Source organism: Staurois parvus, unplaced genomic scaffold (assembly GCF_062004578.1).
Source record: "Staurois parvus isolate SC_StPar_1 unplaced genomic scaffold, SC_StPar_1.0 ptg000030l, whole genome shotgun sequence".
NCBI lineage: Eukaryota > Metazoa > Chordata > Amphibia > Anura > Ranidae > Staurois > Staurois parvus.
Window position 1 is genome coordinate 4,402,426 of NW_028317826.1, and position 23,414 is coordinate 4,425,839.

Below are 23,414 nucleotides of genomic sequence, written 5' to 3' on the forward strand. Positions count from 1 at the left end.
ATCTGCAAGGCATTGAAACCTATCTCCAATGTAAGTCTCATTTCTACAGGTTTACAGTGAAATAAAACTGTATCTAAATACTAATTATTTTGGAACTAAAAATAAGCCCTTTTAGAGGGGGGGATCAGGGTGAGCTAAGCTGCTGACTTGAACAACTTCAGTGCCTTTGCTGTGAATTTGAGGATGAATTGCTCCACAATGCCTGCAGCTACAGAAGTCAGACTCACTTACTGCTTGTTAAAGTATATCTGATGTCCATGTTTACTATTTTGGATAGGGTAGGGAAAGTTTAAACCCCCAACAGTTGTTTTTCTGCCTGTGTCCCCCCTGGAGAGACTTCCCTTCATTCCTGTCGATAGACACAATAGGTAGCAAAAGTCTCTCCGTTAGAAGACCCTTTATTCCTGGTCCAGTGACAACACAAAATGTGGGATTTTCCATCACTTTCAGTAAACAATGTTTTCTAGGACAAAAAAGGAAGGGTGAACCTCTCCAAGAGGCTGCTAAAGAGCAAAAACATATGAGAGTTGACAATATTTCCTCAGTCTGTCCTAAACAAATAAAAAGTTCTTATTTTACAAACACTTCAAGATTATGTAAGAACCATGGCACCAATTGCCTGGAGTTTGCATGTTCTCCCTTTGTCTGTGTGGGTTTCCTTCAGGTACTCCAGTTTCCGAGTTAGGGACCATAGATTGTACTCTCCTTGAGGGTTGGAGACTGATGTGAATGTACAATATATATATAAATATATATATATATACACACACTATGTTGGCAAAAGTATTGGGACACCCCCTCCAAATCATTGGATTCAGGTGTTCCAATCCATGGCCACAGGTGTATAAAATCAAGCACCTAGGCATGCAGACTGCTTCAATAAACATTTGTGAAAGAATGGGTCACTCTCAGGGGCTCAGTAACTCAGACGTGGTACCGTGATAGGTTGCCACCTGTGCAAAAAGTCCATCTGTGAAATTTCCTACTAAATATTCCACGGTCAACTGTTAGTGGTATTATAACAAAGTGGAAGCAACTGGAAACAACAGCGACTCAGCCATGAAGTGACCACGTAAAATGATAGCGCGGGATCAGCACATGCTGAAGCGCACAGTGCACAAAAGTCCTACAATTTTGTGTGGCCTTCAGATTAGCACAACAACAGTGAGTAAAGAACTTCCTGGAATGGGTTTCCATGGCCGAGCAGCTGCATCCAAGCCTTACATCTCAAGTGCAATGCAAAGGGTCGGATGCAGTGGTGTAAAGCACGCCGCGACTGGACTCTAGAGCAGTGGAGATGTGTTCTCTGGAGTGACGAATCATGCTTCTCTTGCCTAACCTCACAAATGCGCTTCTGGAAGAATGGTCAAACATTCCCATAGACACACTCCTAAACCTTGTGAACAGCCTTCCCTGAAGAGTTGAAGGTGTTATAGCTGCAAAGGGTGGGCCAACTCGATATTGAACCCTACGGACTAAGGCTGGGATGCCATTAAAATTCATGTGCTGGTAAAGGCAGGCATCCCAATACTTTTGGCAATATAGTGTATGTAAAGTGCTGCGTAAATTGACATACATAAATAAAATATTTAAATGTTTAAAGCCTGGCTATAGCTTCACTTTTGTCACTGTGTTGTCTGTTCCTGAACTGAAATTTCCAATTTTCCCTACTGGGACTTTCTCCTGAAACCTAATTTGCAGTAAACATATCTTTATTGTGTTAAACTCAGTCTTCAGTGTCTTTACTGTCCACTAATGAACAACATATAAAAAGTAGGTTTTCTTCCTCCTTTTTAACCATAATTACGTTGTATAACCATTTTAGATACAAATTAAGCTTGGAGGAGTTCCCCAGATGAAAAGGAGAGATCTGGACCAACAGCAGTAAGAAGTGTGGAGACGAAGGTCTTACTACAAGCACCAACTAATTTTCACATGCTGATATTTCAACATGAACTGGGAAGTTTTTTAGAGCAGGAAAATACATATAATTGTACTTAATTGCTGCCCTGCCAATGATCTATTTCTATTTATTGAGAATCCCCATTGTTTTAAAGCTGTAGAGATAGTAATTTGCGGTATGCCTGCAGAGACAGAACAGGACAAACACGGACATAAGGATTTTTTTTAGATACTTTCACATAAAAATAGCAGATAATTACACAGCAACCTATCAGTCAATCATGGCATGGACAACCTGTGGACCTCTAAAGGTCTCCTAAAACCCTTTCAGCCACTGAATATGCCAAGATATGGAATGCTTCCTCTGGATTCCTCTTCATATAGCTGATGAATCAAGTGGACCTCTCAGGGACCACTCAGTAGTTCGTGAGGCAACAGAGGAACCAGAGGAAGTCAGAAGTATTTTTTATCTTAATGGATAATTTTAAAGAGAATCTGTCAGGATAGAAATATTACTAAAAGTACTCAGGAAAAAGCTTCTCAGAATCACAAGCCCTAGTAATTCCAAAATGCCTCTTTCTATCCACCCCATAGCCCCAGTGTTACCGAAGATCTACAGTATTTATTCTGGATACACTTGACCAACTTAGAAGTAAGACAAGTAGCACCTCCAAAATTCTCAAATGCTGCTCTCTAACCTCCCTGTAGTAACATCGCTTAACACTTTTCATCTATTGACTTTATCAGAGCCATCCATCTTAACAAAACCCCATAAAAACATAGCATAGAACACCAGTGCAAAAACATGGAATGCACTGTGCCTAATGAATTTGACAGTGCCTCCAGCAAAGTCATTAGGTGAAGCCTGCGTCCTGCCAGCATGCTGTAGAGAAGGACCCTTGCTCTCTGTGTTGAAACTCTCTCTAGATGTCCAACATGTCCCCTGCTGAGTCAGAGCTAGAGCTCTCCAATCAGCAGAATTCATGAGCTTTGTTGAAACAACTGGCAAAAAAAAAAATACAGTTTTGATCTTGAAATTGCTCAGAAGCCCTTATGTTGCAAGAATGTGTAAGCTTTTGAAATGTTAGCTTTTCTGCCAAACAGTGCATCCACAAGCAAAGTGCACACACTGGTAAGTGGCTAGTCTTCTTCTTCACTGAATATTGTGTTCTGCCTTGAAACGCAACTCTGATAATTAGATAAAATCTACTCTTGCAGTGCTCTCCCCACCTTTTAGTGCAAGGGTTAAATAGTTGTTAGGTTTATGGGTACCAGCTCCAGCGTGAATCATCAGTGCAGGGCTATTAATCTTCTTGCATTTTACGTATAGGGGGCAGGACTGCGATCATGGCCAGAAGCACCTTAAAGGGGTGACGTTGTAAGACCAGTCACATCACTAGAGGGACCCTGCTGAGGTGAAGAATAAGGTAATTATTACTCCTCAATACTGCACCCCTAGACTAGACAAGCAGTTAGATGTTTTCTGATTCTTGGAGTTGGGCTTTAAGTTCCCTTTTCATTAATCAGTATTCAGAATCCAGCTTCTAGAGTAATCACAATCGTACAGATGATGATGCCAATGGCTCAATAACAGTAGAAAGATGAGAACATAATAACTCCACTTCCGCCAAGCAGTGGACATCTTGCTCCCGTACTGTGCTAAAGTCTTTCTGATTTGATCACTGTCTCAGCTGGTATTCAATCACTGATTACCCTAATAACAGCACTAAGGACTGACAGAAAAAGGAGGTTAACCTGTTGAGCATTAAATGAAATTTGCACTTTTTATCTACAATGATTAGCATGCTTTTTAATTCAAATCAGAGACTGGTAACATGAAATCATCAGCGTATGATTTGCAGCAGTCACTTATCTCCTACGGTTTCTAAGCAGTTGCCAAGTTAGCGGTAAAAAGTAAAGGCATCAGAGGACTCAGCAAGGTTCCGAAAAAGCACCATTGTCTCTGACACAGACTTATGAACTTTATAGCTCGGCAATTCTGTTTAGTGTGTGGCTTGATCTTTTGTGTTCACAGGCTAGGTTTCAGCAGGCCTGTATGGAATGAAGCTATATTTTTCCATCAGGAGGAAGGGGCCAAGATTGCAATCGCTATGCCTGAAAACAAAAAAAATAAAACACAGAGCGGCATTACAGAGATGTACGTTACTTATTCTAACTGACAGCAGAGAGCTGGTAACAGTACTTAATTTTCTGTGCTTAAAAGGATAATCAGAAAGTAATTCTCTGTAACAGAAAAGGGTCAGTAATTGCACAAGGAAAAAAATCTTGCTGATATAATTATTCGGAATTCGAGAAAGGTTCTGTGCCATTAATTGTATTCTGCAGCTGTAACCTTTTTCAGAATGTCACATCTATAGCGTGACGATTTTCTCTTATACTTTAGCTAGTATGGCAGTGTGAAGGGCGGGAGAACAGTGGCAGGCTTTTTCCCTTAGTTTCTAAATCAGAATAGTTAAAGGGAACTTGCCTCTGGTGCAAACTACTAGAAGGTGCATGCAGATGCTGTCAGATTGCAGAGAACTCAAATACAGGAATCTCTATTATGCAAATAACATCTTTATCTAGGACAGGGGTGCTCAACCTGTGGATCTTGAAGTCAAATGAGAGAAGTACACGCTCCGGGTTGGCAAACCATTACCCACAATCTGGGGTTGCCGATCCGTCATCCCAGTGCATTGAGCTCATGCCAGCAGCCAGGGTCAGACTGACAACTCATGGGGCCCCTGGACAATAGGGGATCATGGGGCTCCTGTGTCCTCGAAACAAAAACGAGAAGCGCACAGACCTTGCGCATTACCTCAATAAACAAAAATTTATTAATAAGAAAAGGTACTCACAAACAGCGAATAAATCTCTGAGCTCTGATGAAGAAGGTATGGCCTTCGAAATGCGTCAACTGAACTGAGTGTCTACCCCCACGATGGGACTCGCACTGGCTCCTTATCTTTGAAGTCCCTGTGAGGACTTACATACCTGATTTTATTCGCTGTTTGTGAGTACCTTTTCTTATTAATAAATTTTTGTTTATTGAGGTAATGCGCAAGGTCTGTGTGCTTCTCGTTTTTGTTTCGCTTTGTAGTGTTGGTCGGGCTTCCCCAGCCTTGTTTGGAGCTGCACAACCTTTGATGCACTGGTGGTCGCTTTTTTCCAGTTCTGGTTCCATCTATTTGCCACCTGCCTGGGTCCTAGAGCGCAGAAGAAATTGTGTTTGGGCTCCTGTGTCCTCGCCCACACTCAAACCACACCCAAAAAAGCCTATGAAAGGTACCAGGGACATCTCATGGGGCCCCCTACTGACCCCGAACCCTCGGGCAGTGCCCGAGTTCCCCAATAGTCAGTCCGCCCCTGCCAGCAACAGAGGAAGCAGGAGCCGCATAAGCTGATTCTTCCTCTGTAGTGCCGGCTCCTGTCCTAGGCAGAGTGATACCAAGTGCACTTCTCCTGGGACCTTTCTAGCAACCTGGAGGGTGATGCCAGCAGAAGGTGGAAGAGGAAAAGAAGGTTAGTGTATTAAATAACACATACACTGCACTTCTGCAAAGAGCATATTAGCACCTATAAAATGTTTAACAACTGTTAAGCTACTTTCACACTGATCTATGGGTGTAGCGCAGTGCATCTGCGGATTAGCTGCAATACGCCATAGACTTCTATTATATCCTGTGGGTTTGTTGTACTTTTTGAAAGCCCATCAAGACCCCTGGTTGCAAGACTTTTGGTGTGCTTTCAGAAAATACACCACACCCACAAGATATAATAGAAGTCTATGACAAAGTGCAGCTAATCCACATGATAGCCGTAAGTGCGCATCAGTGTGAAAGCAACCTTATAGAGGGATCAGGACAGTAAGGGCTCATTCACATTTGCTGTTTGGGGAGGTAAAACTCCATAGGTGAGACATGTTTTTACCAAACCTCCCCAACCGCTGTTGTAGCATCACGGGTCGCAATGGCAAATCCACTCCATGCTCCAGGGGGCCCATGCAGCCTCCTTGTCACATTCTGTTTTACACTTAGACTGGAGGGCAGCATATACAGAAACCAATCCTCTCCATTTTCCTCGTGCAACCGCTGAAAGCTGGCTTCTCCTCTTCCTCCTCTAGTTGGCATTCAATAGCTGCAGGAGAAAAATGTTAAAGCGATTGTAATGGCAATTTTTTTTCTTTTAAAATAACAAACATGTCTATACTTACCTGCTGTGTGCAGTGGATTTGCACAAAGCAGTCCAGATCCTCCTCTTCTTGGGTCCACCTCCAGTGCTCCTGGCCCTTCCCTCCTGTTGAGTGCCCCCACAGCAAGCAGCTTGCTATGGGGGCACCCAAGCAGGTTCGTTGTCCATTGACACACGGAGTCGTGGCTTGCCCCCGCCCCATCCCTCCTCACTGGCTCACTGATTGTGATTGACAGCAGCAGAAGCCAATGGCTGTGTCAGGAGGAGAGGGAGTCCCAGGATAGCCAAGACTCCAGTGCACATCGCTGGATCAAGAGGGGACTTTGGTGAGTATTGGGGGGGCTGGGGGGCTGCTGCACAGAGGAGATGTTTTACCTTCATTCATAGAATGCATGAAGGTAAAAAACCTTCTACCTTTACAACCACTTTAATTATGATATTCAAAATAAAAAATTCAAAACTCTGAACAATGTTATTTCATTGTGGCCAGCGACTGGTTACCAAAACACTTAAGTGGCCTTCGCTCTTCAAAAGATTGAGTACCCCTGATCTAGGGTGTCAATGTGTTAGATAACTCTCCCGCTATTAGACTGTGAGATTGCCCAAAGTTTAGAGGCTCCAGGGTTTAGAACACCCTAGGTTTAGAGGCTCCAGGGAAACTCTGAAATCTGACAGTACCTGTCACACATACTAGCAGTTTGTAAATTTTGCATTGATGATAGGTTTAAGTTGAAACCCAGCCACAAAAGTTCAGCCTTTTTACTTTTTAGAACTTTCTAAAGCAAAGTTCTTTTGCTGTCTTGGTCCTCATTGAAAAGCTTAACAAATCACTTTCTTCCCCAGTGACACCAGAATAAGAACTAAGAGGGTTTGAGTGTCAGAAAAACACTAAAAAATAAAACATTTTTTCTGTTAGGTTTAAAGGACCTTTCCACTTTCCTAATGAGAAAGGGAATCCCTTGGCATTTTTGATGTGTCAGTATGTGTCTAAGCTCTGAACACCAAATGGCTTGCTTCAAACTTTTAATATACGCTTTCAGTTGGCTTTCCCATTGTTGCATCAAAACAAAAAAGTTCAGGCAACATTGAGCACTGTAGCCACCTCAAACACTTTCCTTAACTACAAATAACTAATGTATAAACTTCTCACAAACCTGCCTAATTCAAACTGAATATATGATGACTAAAGCAGAAGTTCCCATCAATGAAAACCATATATCAAAACAATCAGAAAATCTATAAATATAGGAAGCTGAAGATAAATCCATATTTTCTCTTTTCCTGGAAAAAGTTAACTATCAGAGACAAACCCTTCTCGGCAGTTTTCAGATATAGTAACACACCTTCCTGAGGAAGTAGACAGTGCAGCACCACAAAACGTACTCGGTATTGTCCTCATTCCATCTTCCTAGCCTTCTTATTAATAAATCTTGTCATCCATCAGAATAAAAGACCAACAGGGAGCCTTGAAAGGTTACTGATAGTGCAAACACCATATAAAAACAATGAAAAGATCCAGAGATATAGGAAGCTGAAGATAAATCCATATCTCCTCTTTTCCTGGAAATAGTTGATCCTCCGAAAGAAATTCTTCTCTGCTGCCTATTCTAACACACATTCCAGAGATAGTAGACAGTATAGCACCATGAAACATGGAATTGTCTCCAATCCATCTCCCTAGCCTTCCTATTAGTCAATGAGGCTATCTATCAGATTAAAGACTAATAGGAAGCTTTGGAAGGTTATCGTTAGAGCAAACCCTTAAATCAAAACAGAAGAAGATCCAGAGATATAGGAAGCTTCCTAAGAAAGTAGCCCATGTAGCACCACAAATTGTGTTGATGGTGTTATATATGTATCCGGGTGCTTGGCTAAGAATGGAGAGCGAGAGAAACACTGGGTGCAGCTGTTCAAAATGGCGTCTGCCCTGCAGTGCTGAACTGGTTTACAGCTGTCTCAGCAAGAAGAGGAACTGCTGAGCATAAAGTGTTCAATAGACTGGATTTCGGCAGCAAGGTACTGTTGGAACTGTAGCCCTGAGGAGAGAGTCTCTTGTATAATAAAAAGCTTTTGAACTACATTCCCCAAAAAGATTGCCAGAAGGAAAAGAAAGAACTGCATTTTCTCAGGCTGTACAGGACACAGCTTCCTCTTGCCATGAGGGAGACCGAAGAGTGCACTTTGCTGTCCAGTGTGCACCATGACTGCTGCATATCGTGCAGCCTGAGCAGGATCCAGAGTGCTGAGTTCAGGGCTTCTGACAGAGTCACCTGCATGCAGAGTGTAGAGTGGACTAATCGCTGTTTGTGACCGGATGGTGAGCTGCAATATCACTGGGACTGGGGAGCTGCTGCTGTGGAGATTTACTATCTGCTGCTAGAGAGACTGAGCCCTTTAGGAACTGACCATACAGCCATCTCGTAGCCTTATTGCTGCTTACAGACTTGACTGGAGCTATTTCCAGATGCACCAATGGTACGACTGAGCCCCAACGCTAGCCAGATGAAGAGTTAGGACTAAAGACTGTCCCTTTACAGGTGTTACACAGACCTTTACTTATTGCTTATGCTAAGAGGTACCTCTTAGGGGACATTGCATTATATCATAGCCATTCTCCTAGAGGGCACTTCAGACTAGTTCTAGTGTCATTATTCACATTGCCGTTAATGTTTGTATGTACTGTATATTGCTGACTATGATGATTCATGCGTCAAACCCGGTCTAGTTGTACAGAACTCTAATCTAAGTTACCTTGGCATAGTGATTATACTGTCTAGCAGACTGTGTCTGATCCTACCTTCTGTGTGTTCATTTATGTTCAAATCCCCATTTATTCTAATCTATACCAATACATTGAGTTCATTTACCACTAAACAGTCTTGTGTCTATTTCCTCGTGCTAATTCATCAGCCAAGTTAAAGCAAAGTTCAATACAAAAGTGGACGCTCTACTTATCTGCCTCCTCCCCCCCTCCGCTGCCACATTTGGCACACTTTGGGGAGGAGAAGGGAGCGGATATCTGGTTTTAACAGGTACCCGCTCCCACTTCTGACTCGGTTTGTCGAGCCGGAAGTTCGCCCCCCTCAAAAGCCCTCTGGAAATCTCAACAGGTTCCAGAGGACTGTAGCCCATTCACGAAGCGCAGCACAGTTTGTGCCTGCACTGTAGGAAACTGGCTGTGAAGTCACAAGGCTTCACTGCCAGTTTCCCTTAGTCAAGAAGACGGCACCAACACCAGACAGACGATTGAAGAATTGGCTCGGGGTGAGGACACTGCTGGATGCCTGGACAGGTAAGTGTCCTAATATTAAAAGTCAGCAGCTACAGTATTTGTAGCTGCTGACTTTAAATTTTTTTGTTGAGGTGGGGGCCGAAACTCCACTTTAAAGGTATCTATACTTATGTTCCTAAAAGTGCTTGCAGTAACTTTCATTCAAACAGGTGTGTCAGAGGGCCTGAGGTTGTTCTTGGAGTCAAAAGTTCTTGGAGTAGAGGAGCCTTCAGCCCTTCCCTTTAAAAGGAGAAGCTTGGTATTGTCCTCATCCCACCTTCCTAGTCTTCTTATTAGTCAGTGAGGTCATCCATCAGATTACAAGACCAAGCTGAAGTCTAGAGAGTTTAATTGGACATAGCCAAACTCTTTTTCTTCATGTGTTTTTTTTTTTAACAGGCTGTGTTTTTGACAGATTTAGTTAAATTTCAGATTGGTTGCTGCAGGTTACTGCACAAAAGTCAGAAAGCGTTACAGAACATTATATATTTCACTGAGCTTTTGCAAGGTGTTACTAATTTGTTTGCACAATTGGCTGCTGTAGCCTCGAGGCACTATGCAGATAGTTATATAAGTATTCATTACATTCACAACCTGTAACTAAAAATATCCACACGCATTCTTTGCACATAAAGACAAATGCTTGGGATGTTTCACCATTTTTAATGTTACACTTACTAAGAATTACACCAGATTACTATATATATATATATATATATATATATATATATGTAGCTAAAAATGTTTTGTTTGTTTTGTTTTTTTTGCATATGAGTCCTAATAACAGCTTCATCCCTGGGCTGTACACTGAACTGCCCCAGACAAATGTGAATCATGAGGATCTCTCCTCTTTATTGACATGTACAGTATGTTAAATTACTTCCACAAATAAAAACCAGAACACGCTGCTGTCAAATTTAGGGCAGATTCCCTCTTTTTCATGCATGTTTTCTTGAGTTGACATTGTCATTGGTAGGGGTTTTAATACACATCGATGAATCAGATTCTAAATGGACTTCACATTTCAGCTGGTAAAAAAAGCATAGATGTTAGCATAGGTGTTAGGAGGGGAGAGGGGGCAGTATATACAGTATATATATCAATCAGGTAAAATAAATATTGTACATGTCACAGTTTTTCTAGGTAAATATATTTCTAAAGGTGCTATTGACAAGAAATAATTTCACCACATGTCGGTAACAATTTAATTCTAGAATGCATTACTAAAGGGATCACCAGAAGGAGGAAGGAGGTCCTGATTCCTCTATATAGATCTTTAGGTATCACTAGAGGGATCACCAGAAATGAAGAAGGAGGTCCTGATTCCTCTATATAGATCTTTAGTTATCACTAGAGGGGTCACCAGCAGGAGGAAGGAGGTCCTGATTCCTCTATATAGATCTTTAGGTATCACTAGAGGGATCACCAGAAATGAAGAAGGAGGTCCTGATTCCTCTATATAGATCTTTAGTTATCACTAGAGGGGTCACCAGCAGGAGGAAGGAGGTCCTGATTCCTCTATATAGATCTTTAGTTATCACTAGAGGGGTCACCAGCAGGAGGAAGGAGGTCCTGATTCCTCTATATAGATCTTTAGTTCTTACTAGAGGGGTCACCAGCAGGAGGAAGGAGGTCCGGATTCCCCTATATAGATATTTATATCACTAGAGGGGTCACCAGCAGGAGGAAGGAGGTGCTGATTCCTTTATATATATCTTTAGTTAGACCTCATTTAGAATACTGTGTCCAATTCTGGAAAACTCACTTACATAAAGATATTGATAAGATAGAGCAAGTACAGAGACGGGTAACAAAAATGGTGAAAGGTCTGGGGGATAAAACATATCAAGAGCGACTTCAGGAACTTAACATGTGCAGTCTGGAGGAAAGAAGGGAAAGAGGAGAAATGATTGAAACCTTTAAATACATCAAGGGGGTGAATAAGGTTCAGGAGGGCAGTATTTTCAACATGAAACCAAAATCAAGAACACGGGACATGACCTTAAACTAACTGGAGGAAAGTTCAAAACAAATCTCAGAAAGTACTGTTTTACTGATGCTTGGAATAAGCTTCTAGCAGAGGTAGTGAGCCAGTCAACAGTAAATAACTCCAAACATGCATGGCACAAGCATAGATCAATACTCAGACAAAATAGTTAAACAAAAAAAAAACAACCCCCCCCCCCAAAAAAAAAAAAAAACGGGAAGACTTGATGGACCACTCAGTCTTTTTTTTTACATCACTTTTCTTTGTTTCGATGTAACAACCCATGCAATCCATACATACAAAGAAACCAAAACAAATATGTTCAGAAATGAAGTTGTGTAATGAATGGAATTACACAGGGAAAAAGTATTGAACATGCTAACTGAAATGTATTTAATACTTCGTACAAAATCCTTTGTTGGTAACGACAGCTTCAAGATGCCTCCTGTATAGAGAAACTAGTCACATGAATTGTTCAGGTGTGATTTTGGCCCATTCTTCAAATCTTGAAGGTTCCGTGGGCCTCTTCTATGAACTCTAATCTTTAGTTCTTTCCATAGATTTTCTATTGGATTCAAGTCAGGTGATTGGCTGGACCATTCTAGGAGTTTTTCTATTCTTTGAAACCAGTTGAGAGTTTCCTTGGCTTTGTGTTTGGGATTATTGTCTTGTTAAATTGTCCACCCTCATTTCATCTTCATTATCCTGGTTGATGGCAGCAGATTTTTATCAAGAATGTCTTGCTACATTTTTCTATTCATCCTTCCTTCAATGATATGAAGTTTGCCAATACCATATGCTGAAAAACAGCCCCACACCATGATGTTTCCACCTCCAAACTTCACTGTTGGTATGGTGTTTTTGGGGTGATGTGCAGTGCCATTTAACCTCCAAACATGGTGTGTATTATCGCATCCAAAGAGTTCAATTTTGGTCTCATCTGACCAGATTATATTCTCCCAGTATTTCACAGGCTTGTCTAAATGTTGTGCAGCAAACTTTAAATGAGCTTCAACATGCTTTTCCTTCAGCAATGGAGTCTTGCGTGGTGAGCATGCATACAGTATGACTGACACTTTTTTTCTTGATAACACATTTTTATATAAATATTTTTATATGTGTATAGGGGAATGTTGCGGGCTGTGATGTAAAGGGGAACACTGTGGACTGTGATGTAAAGGGGAATTCTTATGTAATGGGACACTGGTCAACCGGGCCCACCTTACACAAGAGTCCCCAGAGTTCCCTTTACATCAGAGTCCTCAGAGTTCTCCTTTATATCTTCTCTCTCTCTCCCCCAGATGGGCCCCCCTCTATTGGGAAATCTGGCCCTGATGAAGACACAATTTTCACTTGAAGTGCAACAGCGCTAAAAGCTGAAAATTGGCCTGGGCAGGAAGGAGGTGAAAGTGCCCAGTATTGAAGTGGTTATGGGTTCACATATTCTTTAAAAGACGTAAAAGAAGGCAATCTAATAATGAAAAATCTCACATTTTCTCTTATATATTAGGAATCTTTGATGCAAAGAAAGGTTTCCTTGGTTTTTTTGTATGTTTTACTCATCACTTGTGCTACAGTCAGAGTCATTTGCTCATGTGAAGCATGATACCCTAAGAGCATCAACAGACTCACCGTACTCAACACAACTGAAAATGATTCAAATAAAAAAGGCATAATAAGGCAAAAAAAGACAAGCAGAACAGTCTGACAGTGCAATAATAATGCAATGAATTTCATACGGAAGCACGCTGTCAGCCATGATGAGCAACCTTGCAACCAACAAAAAAAAAAAAAAAACTTTGAAAAGATTAAACTCAGCAATACTATGTAACAAAGACATTTTGTTCTCATCACAAAGTTAAAAAAAAAAAGGAAAAAGTGTCTGATCCAGGGTGTAAACTGTTCATGTTGTGATGATATGTGTAATATATTAAACCTTTTCAACAGTGACAGTATTAACTGTTCTGTGACATTTTCAAGTGCTGCCGATGACATAAAAAAAATGAAAGACAAATGAAGAACGGCGCAGGAAAAACAGCAGTGCGAATATTAAAACCGCTAAGACACAATGTCCACGAAATTACAGCAGGGCCTGCATCTCTCTTCCTAATAGAAATGCTATTTTGGTTTATAAGCACCAACGGTTTCTAATTTAAAAGAAAGGGAGAGAGAGAGAGGAGCCTGTGTATTAGAGGTGAACTGGAGAGAGATGGGGTCTCAGCTGTGGGAGAAGAATGGCGGAATACCACTACAATCGCAGGAATTAACAGGAAACAAAACAAGTTTAAAGAGAAGCCTTAATGGCCGCACAAATGTAAATGTTCAATATTTAAAATGGCAAATAAAAAAAATAGTATAGCATAAACAAGCCATTTTGTAGTTTAACCACTTGCCCTCCTGAGCATTTACCCCCCTTCCTGACCAGGCCTCTTCTTGCTACTCGGCGCTGCACTAATTCAACTGATAATTGCGCGGTCATGCAATGCTGCACCCAAACAAAATTTAAGTCCTTTTTTTCACACAAATAGAGCTTTCTTTTGGTGGTATTTGATCACCTGTGCGCTTTTTATTTTTCACACTATAAACAAAAAAAGACTGAAAATTTTGAAGAAAAACAATATTTTTTACTTTCAGCTATAAAAAATATATAGTAAACTCAAAGTTAGTTATAAATTTAGGCCAAAATGTATTCTGCTACATGTTTTTGGTAAAAAAAATCCCAGTAAGTATATATTGATTGCTTTGCGTGAAAGTTATCTACAAACTATGGTATAGATACTGCAATTTATGCCATTTTTTTGCTATACAGCGCTGCACTAGTTTAACGGACAATTGCACGGTCATGCAATACGGTACATAAATGAAATTTATGTCCTTTTTTCACACTAATAGAGCTTTCTTTTGGTGGTATTTGATCACCTGTGCACTTTTTATTTTTGGCGCTATAAACAAAAAATTTTTTGAAGAAAAACTTTTTTTTTAAAAAAACAGTATTTTCTCATTTCGGTCTTAAAAAATATCCAAAAAAACCTAAAATTTCATCATAAATTTAGGCCAAAATGTATTCTGCTACATGTTTTTCGTTAAAAAAATCCCAGTAAGTGTATATTTATTGCTTTGTGTGAAAGTTATAGCGTCTACAAATTATGGTATAGATAATGGAATTTACACAGCTTTTACTTTCTGACTGCCCATCGCATTTCTTGAGGTGCTAAAATACCAGAACAGTACAAACACCCTCAAATGACCCCTTTTTGGAAGGTAGACACTCTAAGCTATCTGCTGAGAGGCATATTGAGTTCATGGAAGATTCATTTTTTCCACAAGTTTCTGGAAAATGACAAAAACATTTTTTTTTTACACAAAGTTGTCATTTAGATGATATATTTATCGCACACGCCATGGGTATATGTGGAATTACACCCCAAAATACATTCTGCTACTTCTACCGAATATGAGGATACCACATGTGTGAGACTTTTTGGGAGCCTAGCCACATACAGGAGCCTGAAATCCAATGACCACTTTGAAAGCCTGAAGGTGCTTAACTTCCTCATTTCACTTCCTCACTACCTATCACAGTTTTGAAGGCCCTGACATGCCAGGATAGAACCAACCCCCCCCCCCCAAATTACCCTTTTCTGGAAAGTAGACACCCCAAGGAATTTAAAAAGAGGCATGGTGAGTATTTTGCAGATCTCATTTTTTCTCACAAGGTTTTTAAATATTAAAAAAAGAATAGAAAAAATATGTTTTTGTTTTTTTTTCTTCATTTTCCAAAAACTTGTGGCAACAAATGAGATCTGCAAAATACTCACCATGCTTCTTATCAAATTCCTTGGGGTGTCTACTTTCCAAAAAGGGGTCATTGGGGGGGGGGGGGGGTTAGGTGCTATCCTGGCATTTCAGGGCCTCTGAAACTGTGATAGGTAGACTGGAAGTGTAATGAGGAAATAAGGCTCTTTAAAAGCTTGAAGATGCTTATTGGATTTTGGGGTCCTGTACTTGGCTAGACTGCCAAAACGTCTCTCACATGTGGTACCCCCATACTCGGGAGAAGTAGCAGAATGTATTTTGGGGAGTAATTCCACATGTACCCATGGCATGTGTGAGCAGTAAATCATTTAAGTGACAATTGTGTGTAAAAAAAAAAAAAAAACAATTTGGGTAATTTTCCAAAAACTTGTGGTAAAAAAATAAATTCTTCTATTAATTCAACATGCCTCTCAGCAAATAGTTTGGGGTGTCTACTTTCCAAAAAGGGGTCATTTTGGGGGGTGGGGAGTTTTATGCCACACATCACTCACTCTTCTAACCACCTAAAAATCAAGCCTTTACTGATACTTTTTGTTCACATGAAAAAAAATCAGTATTTTTTGCTAGGAAATTAATTTAAACCCCCAAACATTATATATTTTTTTAAAGCAGACACCCTAGTGAATACAATGGTGGGTACTACAATTTTTTATGGCACATAGTACTCGCGCAGCGATTTTTCAAAAGCAATTTTAAAAAAAAACACTTTTTTTACTTTTAATGCACAAAAACACAATATATTGGCCAATTATTTGGTAAGATATAAAAGATGATGGTATGCTGAGTAAATAGATACCAAACATGACATGCTTAATAACTGCGCATGCCCTGTGCAATGGCGACAAACTGCATACATTTTTAATATCCATAGGCAACGCTTTAAAAGCCTTTAAAATCTACCATTTTAGATTTGCAGAGGAGGTCTAGTGTTAGAATTACTGCCCTTGATCTGACGTTCACGGCAATACCTCACATGCATGGTGCAACCGCTGTGTACATACCGGCACAGGGTCAATGCTTTGGCACACAGGTGTGCGTGCATGGGAGGGGCGTTTTTTTGTTGTTTTTTTTTATCACTTTTAATGCTATCACAGGGAATGCAAATATCCCCTATAACTTCAATGGACATTGTCATATATTCTTTTTTGAGAAATCTGGGGTCTATCAGACTCTGGATATCTCCTCTGCCCTTACATTATCTAATCAAACCAAGATCGGTGTGATCAGATGCTTTCCCAATTTACAAATGGCGCTGTTTATATCCTGCGAAACTGAAGTGATGAAATGCTCGTAGCTTCCGAATTCTTAGACTATAGAGATGATTGGCACCACTCTGGTCTCCAGTCAGCTCTATGGTCAGCTGGCAGAAGCACCGGCTGCATTCTCATGTTCTCCCGATGGTACGGGACTGCCGGAGAAGGCCGTGGAAGGCAGCGGGGGAGGGGTGGTATCATATCCCACTGCTTGTAAAAGCAATCCTGCAGCTAATTAGCCACTAGGATTGCTTTTACATGAAAGCCGATTGCTGGCTGAAAAAAACGATACCAGGATGATGCCTGCAGCTGCCAGCATCACCCTGGTATAACCAAAGTCCAGTGATGTACCAGTACGTCGCTGGTCCTTGTTGGTTATATATGCTATGTTCTTTTTTTTTTTTTTGTATGCAGCCAGTGGACTGAATGAAAAAAAGAGAAGAAATCTCTGCCAGAAAAAGTGTGTGGTATGCCCACCATTAGAATATACCGCCCTGCATCCACCCACTTCTAATGGTGGGCACACATTAGGCCACACTTTGCCACATGCACCAGTTCCAAGATTGTACAAATGTCTAAATAGTGGCACACTTCAATAAAAATTGTCCACATATAAGTGATACCCCATATGGAAAAAGGATGACACCAAGTCCCAAACTATCTTGCCACTGCTCCCCATGTAGTCTGGGCATCCAGGGGGCTCCACGTGACTATCTTTTCCCTTGTAAATCTGAAACCTATAAGTATAGCCTGTTGTCCTCTTACAGGTCTTCTACATCTTGACCCCATATCTGGCACGCTTGCTGGGGAGAAATTGTTTGAATGCAAGGCGTCCAGAAAAATTAATCAGGGACTCATCAACGCAGATGTTTTGCTGGGGAGTATAGACATCTGCAAATTTTTGGTTAAGGTGATTTGCGAGGGGCTGAATTTTGTGGAGCCAATCAAATTCAGGGTCACCCCCAGAGGGTATTGTCGTTAAAATGGATAAAACACATTATACTCTCATATCTATGCCTGGCCATGGCAGCAGAGAACATGGGCATATGATGAATCGGGTCTGCGGACCAACACAACTGCAATTCATTTATTTTAGTAATGCCCATGTTGAGGGTTATTCTCAAAAAAAAAGTAAATTCGGAAACCATAATGGGTTTCCATGCGAATGGTCTGGCAAGGTTTGAATTTGGTGTTGGCGGCAATAAATTGTTGTGCATATAAACTGCTTTGATCCACAATCAACGCATACAGATATTCCGTGAAAAACAGCTCCAAAAATCAAGGGGAGTAGTTAAATTTGCTATGTCCACCTGAATTCCGGGTTGGGCAGTGAATGGGGGAAGTACGGGTGCTGCAAAATTTGTGGGCTGCAATCAGGATTTGCAAGCACATCTGGAAGGATACTAGGAGCTCTATGGGCCTGTGTGCGGATCCTTGGTGGTTGCGGGACAATACTTGTGCTCACCACCACACCAGCTTGTACTGCACTTATGGGACTCGCCATGTCACCAAGTCATACTGCAGTGCTGGTATTATTATTATTATACAGGATTTGTATAGCGCCAACAGTTTGCTCAGCGCTTTACAGTATAATGGGAGACAATACAGCAACAGTACAGTTCAATACAAGAGAGTTAGGAGGGCTCTGATCCTGGGAGCTTACAATCTAAGAGATATGTGAAAGACCAAGATGTACTAGGCCACTAGTACTCGCCAGTTCACCAAAAGGTAGCACGGCACTAGTACTGGCACTCTGCTGCATATGATAGTCATAAAGATTTACTAGCAAGTGCTAACAGAGATCAGGCCTGATTCTGTGAACACTGCGGTTTTGTGTGCAATGTATCAAGTGACAGTAACCTACTGACACTGCACTTGCTGGGGGAGAAGGGGGGGTAAGCGTAGGGGCTAAACGCAGGTGCTGACAGGTGCCGGAGCTGATCCTGCTAACGCTGCGTTTTTGGGGACGCTATACTAATGTGAACGCTAGTATAGTGCTGATCTGATCAAAGATATTGATCCATTCAGACACTATACTAGCAATGGAGGATTATTGTGCATGAGCGTGTTCCTGGCAATCAAGGGGTTAAATGTGATGACTGGTGTACTGAAAGGCAATCTGACGCTATCTGGGAGGGGTGTGAAAACCACGGGAGCGCAAATCATGTATATATATATATATATATATATATATATATATATATATGTGATTTTGCGCACCCATGCCGCCCTGTAGCAGTATTTCTGCTATGGGGCGGTCAAGAAGCGGATACAGAAGCGGTTTGTGTTACGTCGCTGCGTACTTTAACTGACAAATGCACGGTCATGCAACATTGCACCCAAATTAAATTTACATCCTTTTTTCCCATGAATTGAGCTTTCTTTCGGTGGTATTTGATCGCCTATGTGTTTTTTATTTTTTGCGCTATAAAAAAAAAGGCTAACAATTTTGAGAAAAAAAAACAATATTTTGGACTTGTTGCTATAAAACATGTCCAGTAAAAAAATTTAAAAATCTAATTTCGTCATAAATTTCTGCCAAAATGTATTCTGCGACATGTCTTTGCTAAAAAATAATCCCAATATGTGTAAATTAATTGGTTTACGTGAAAGTTACAGCGTCTACAAATGGCGGGAAAGATACTGGGATTTTTTTTTATACTAACAATGGCGGCGATCAGCGACTTATGGCAGTGATCAGTGACTTATAGCGGGACTGCGGCAGGCATTTTGACACTGGGGGGAACTTACTTAGCGTCACTGAGATCCCCAGTGACACCAATACAGTGATCAGTGCAAAAAAAAAAACACTTACACTGTACTAATGGCACTGGGGAAGAAGGGGTTAACATTTTTAGGCAATCAAAGGGTTAACTGTGTGAGGGGAGTATTTTACTAGTGGGCGGGGGTGTGTGCTTCACAGGAACACACTGATCCCGAGAGCTAAACTACGCTCTCAGGAACAGTGTGTTGGGAACTGACAGGGAGAAGAGCTGCATTGTAAACAATGCAGCTGTACTCTGTATCAGTGTTACCCGGCGGGTAATGACCGGCCAGGACCCAGTGATTGACACCCGCGATCGGCGGTGCGGGTAGGGCGGTCGCGCGCCTTGCGCGCACCCCCTACCTATTTTGCAAAATGACGTTTTAAAAGGTGATTTTGCGCAGCGGTGCCGCCCTGTCGCCGTTTTTATACAGTGGCTGCTCGGCAAGTGCTTAAAGCAGAACTATACTCATCTTTAATCAAGCGCTGTGGTCGCTCAGACCTTTCCACATGCCAATCTCAAATGCAGCTGGATCAGCTTCCAGGTACCATGTTCATCTGCAAGGCCAAGGTGATGTCTTGCACATGCGTGGGGGTCCATTCATCTTGGCATTACCACAGTTTTTACACAGAACTGCGCATGTGCAGCTCGGTGTACAGGGCATACAGGAAAATATTGCAATTTTAATGCAGGAAAGACATAGCATGTCCATTCTGCATTACAGAATATGTTACCCTAACATTTCATATTCCTGATATATGTCTGCTGTATCATGTACTTGTATGAAAAAAGATCTGTTCTCTTTGTATTTCTTCATTGAGTGAAATCCCTGGTGATCCTTCCATTCCCCCTGCTTTCCTATTTCAAACTGACCATGCTAGGCATGGGAGCACATCCATCCCAGTGTGGTCAGTTTTCTGGCTGTGCTGAGAGAACAGCTTACCTGTTCTCAAATGTTCTCCAAGAGTTGTGCTGACATGCCCCCCCCTACACTGCCGTTCTCTGGGAAGATCAGTGTGCTGTTGTTGCTCCTCACAGATATTCCCATTAGTCTGCACTAGTCACATTTTAAGCATCCTCTGCAATAGGAATTTCATTTTTAGTGAGATACTCCCAAAAAGTTAAAGTATTCTAAAGGGTTGCAGACCCTGCAACTTGCCTCATTAGAACACTGCAAGTGCATCAGCTGATTAATAATGTAAAAGTCACTCCTATTCTGATTCACTCTGCGCATTGACATAACCAAACAGCTTTTTCTTCAGAGCAGAAACAGGTAGGAATCTGAAATATAGTTTGTTAAAATCCATGCAATGTCCATAGATCACCCAGAGCGGATTGTTTTTTTTCTCCACAAAAGTGAAGTTACTCTTGAATTATGATAGCTGTGAAGGCTAGCTTAGAAGTGGTTTTTGATCGGACACTTTTTCTCAACAATTTATTTTATTGAATGGTCTGCATAAATGTAACCACAATTCTCTTGTTTTTTTAAAGGGCAACTCTACTTTTACTGAGCAAGAAAAATAATCCCCTCTGGATAACCAATATACATTGTTTGTAACAAACTTACCTGCAGATTTCTACCTTTTGTTGCTCTGAAGAAATAGCTGTTTGTTTCATCATGTCCTCTGTAGACTGATTCTGAATGGGAAGCTCTGGTTCATTCTAATCATCTGGTGCACTCACTGTGTTCAGATGGGAAAGGTTGCAGTGTCTGCATCCCTTTTAGAAGTGTCTAACACTTGGGGAATATCTCACCAAAACTGAAATTCCTATTACAGGGGATGTCTAAAATCTGACTTGTATCTTAGTGCAGACTCCTGGGAAAATCAATGAGCCAATCAAACAAGCAGGAAATGACTTTTCTGGGGGCACTCTGAACACACACGAAAAGTGTATATCCTACTTACAGGAGCTTCCTGTAATATAGACTGCTCGCTGCTGCTCCATCTCAATGTGCAGGGTGACTGGTCTTGTCTCTGCCCCTCCTGTAGTTTTCGTCCAGGCAGACTGTAGTGGGTGGAGCCTGCTGGGTCCCTCCCACAGCTCTGCTCTCTGGACAGGCACGGTGATGATGTCACTACTAATTTTACAAGGTAATATTTAGGTTTGCAGAGGCATTTGCTACACACAAAATTTACACCCTTTGTGGCTATTAAGGAATATATTTAAATAAAGTTTTTTTTGTGTCCAGAGTTTCACTTTAATGTGTTTTATATATGTTATTTACCTGTAAACTTCTCCCTTGTGTAGACATCTAAAAGTCCTGGGGCTGCTGCTGGGTGCCACTATCTTGGATGTGATGTCGGCAAGCCCAGCAGACTCACTTAAAGTGTAAGAAAGTCTTAACTATTCCTAAAAATGTTCACATCCCCCTCCTCCTACCTATGCTGCCTGCCTTATGAAAAATTGATGCACCAGGCTAGTCCATTTTGCTGAAATTTCATTGCAGCAACTTGTATGGTCCTCAGGTGCTTGTATGCATGCCTGACAACGTCGGGGCATGCTTATGAAGAGACGATGGATGGTGTCTTGGGGTATTTCCTCCCAGATCTGGATCAGGGCATCACTGAGCTCCTGGATAGTCTGAAGTGCAACTTGGCGGCATTGGATGGACTGAAACATGACATCCCAGAGGTGTTCTATTGGATTTAGGTCAGGTGAGCATGGGGGCCATTCAATGGTATCAATTCCTTCATCCTCCAGGAACTGCCGGCATACTCACGCCACATGAGGCAGGGCATTGTCGTGCACCAGGAGGAACCCAGGATCCACTGCAGCAGCCTATGGTCTGATAATGAGTCCAAGGATTTCATCCCGATACCTAATGGCAGTCAGGGTGCCATTGTCTAGCCTGTAGAGATCTGTGCGTCCCTCCATGGATATGCCTCCCCAGACCATCAATGACCCACCACCAAGATGGTCATGCTAAACAATGTTACAGGTAGCATAATGTTCTCCGTGGCTTCTCCAGACTCTTTCACATCTGTCACATGTGCTCAGGGTGAACCTGCTCTCATATGCGAAAAGCACAGGGCACCAGTGGTGGACCTGCCAATTCTGGTGTTCAATGGCTAATGCCAATCGAGCTCTATGGTGCCGGGCAGTGAGCACAGGGCCCACTAGAGGATGTCAGGTCCCCAGCCCACCCTCATGAAGTCTGTTTCTGATTGTTTGGTCAGAGACATTCACACCAGTGGCCTGCTGGAGGTCATTTTGTAGGGCTCTGGCAGTGCTCATCCTGTTCCTTCTGATGGGATAAGGACCTTCTGTGGCCCTGTCTAGCTCTCCTGGAATCTCCTCCATGCTCTTGAGACTGTGCTGGGAGACACAGCAAACCTTCTGGCAATGGCACATATTTATGTGCCATCCTGGAGGATTTGGACTGCCTGTGCAACCTCTGTAGGGTCCAAGTATTGCCTCATGCTGCCAGCAGTGACACTGATCCTAGCCAAGTGCAAAACTAGTGAAAAACAGTCAGAAAAGGTGAGTAGGGGAAAAAATGTCAGTGGCCTCCACCTGTAAAACAATTCCTGTTTTGGGGGGTCATCTCATTCTTGCCCATCTAGTACACCTGTTGTTAATTTCATTAACACCAAAGCAGCTGAAACTGATTAACAACCCCTTCTGCTACTTACCTGACCAGATCAATATCCCAGGAGTTTCATTGACTTGGTGCTATACTCTGATTAAAAAGTGTTCCTTTAATTTTTTTTGAACAGTGTATATAGCAGTACTAAGGTCGTTGGGTCGAATCCAAACTACGGCACCACCTGCCTGGAGTTTGCATGTTCTCCCTGTGCCTGTGTGGGTTTCCTCATACCCTCCAAAGACATGCTGGTAGGTTAATTGGCTCCTGTCTACGGTTGCAAGAAAAAGTATGTGAACCCCTTGGGATTACGTGGAGTTTTGCATGAATCGGGCATAAAATGTGCTCTGAACGTCATCTAAGTCACAACAATAGAAGAACACAGTCTGCTGAACAGAATACTACACAATCATTAGATGTTGCCATGGTTTAATTGCACATAACATGTAAACATTCACAGTGCAGGGAGGAAAAAGTATGTGAGGCCCTAGCTTAATGACTTCTCCCAGAGCTAATTGGAGCCAGGAGTGAGCCAACCTTGACTCCAATCAGTGTGATGATATTGGATGTGTTACTGACAGCTGTCCTGCCCTTAAAAAACACACACCTGTTTTGAGTTTACTGGTTTCAAGAAGCACTGTCT

The 23,414-nt window shown here is 41.7% G+C and overlaps 1 protein-coding gene across 2 annotated transcripts in view; it reads right to left on the reverse strand.

The window, feature by feature from the left end:
* SAMD12 (sterile alpha motif domain containing 12) overlaps positions 1–23,414 on the reverse strand; it is a 730,431-nt gene that overhangs the window by 151,004 nt on the left and 556,013 nt on the right. Inside the window, exon 6 of one of the 2 annotated variants that reach the window (XM_089659047.1) lies at positions 10,083–10,392. The exons of the other annotated variant lie outside the window; for it this stretch is intronic. Within the exon in view, the coding sequence (XP_089515173.1) occupies positions 10,382–10,392 (11 nt within the window). The 3' untranslated portion in view covers positions 10,083–10,381. Of the gene's footprint in view, positions 1–10,082; positions 10,393–23,414 lie in introns of those variants that run through there. 2 annotated transcript variants of the gene reach the window in all.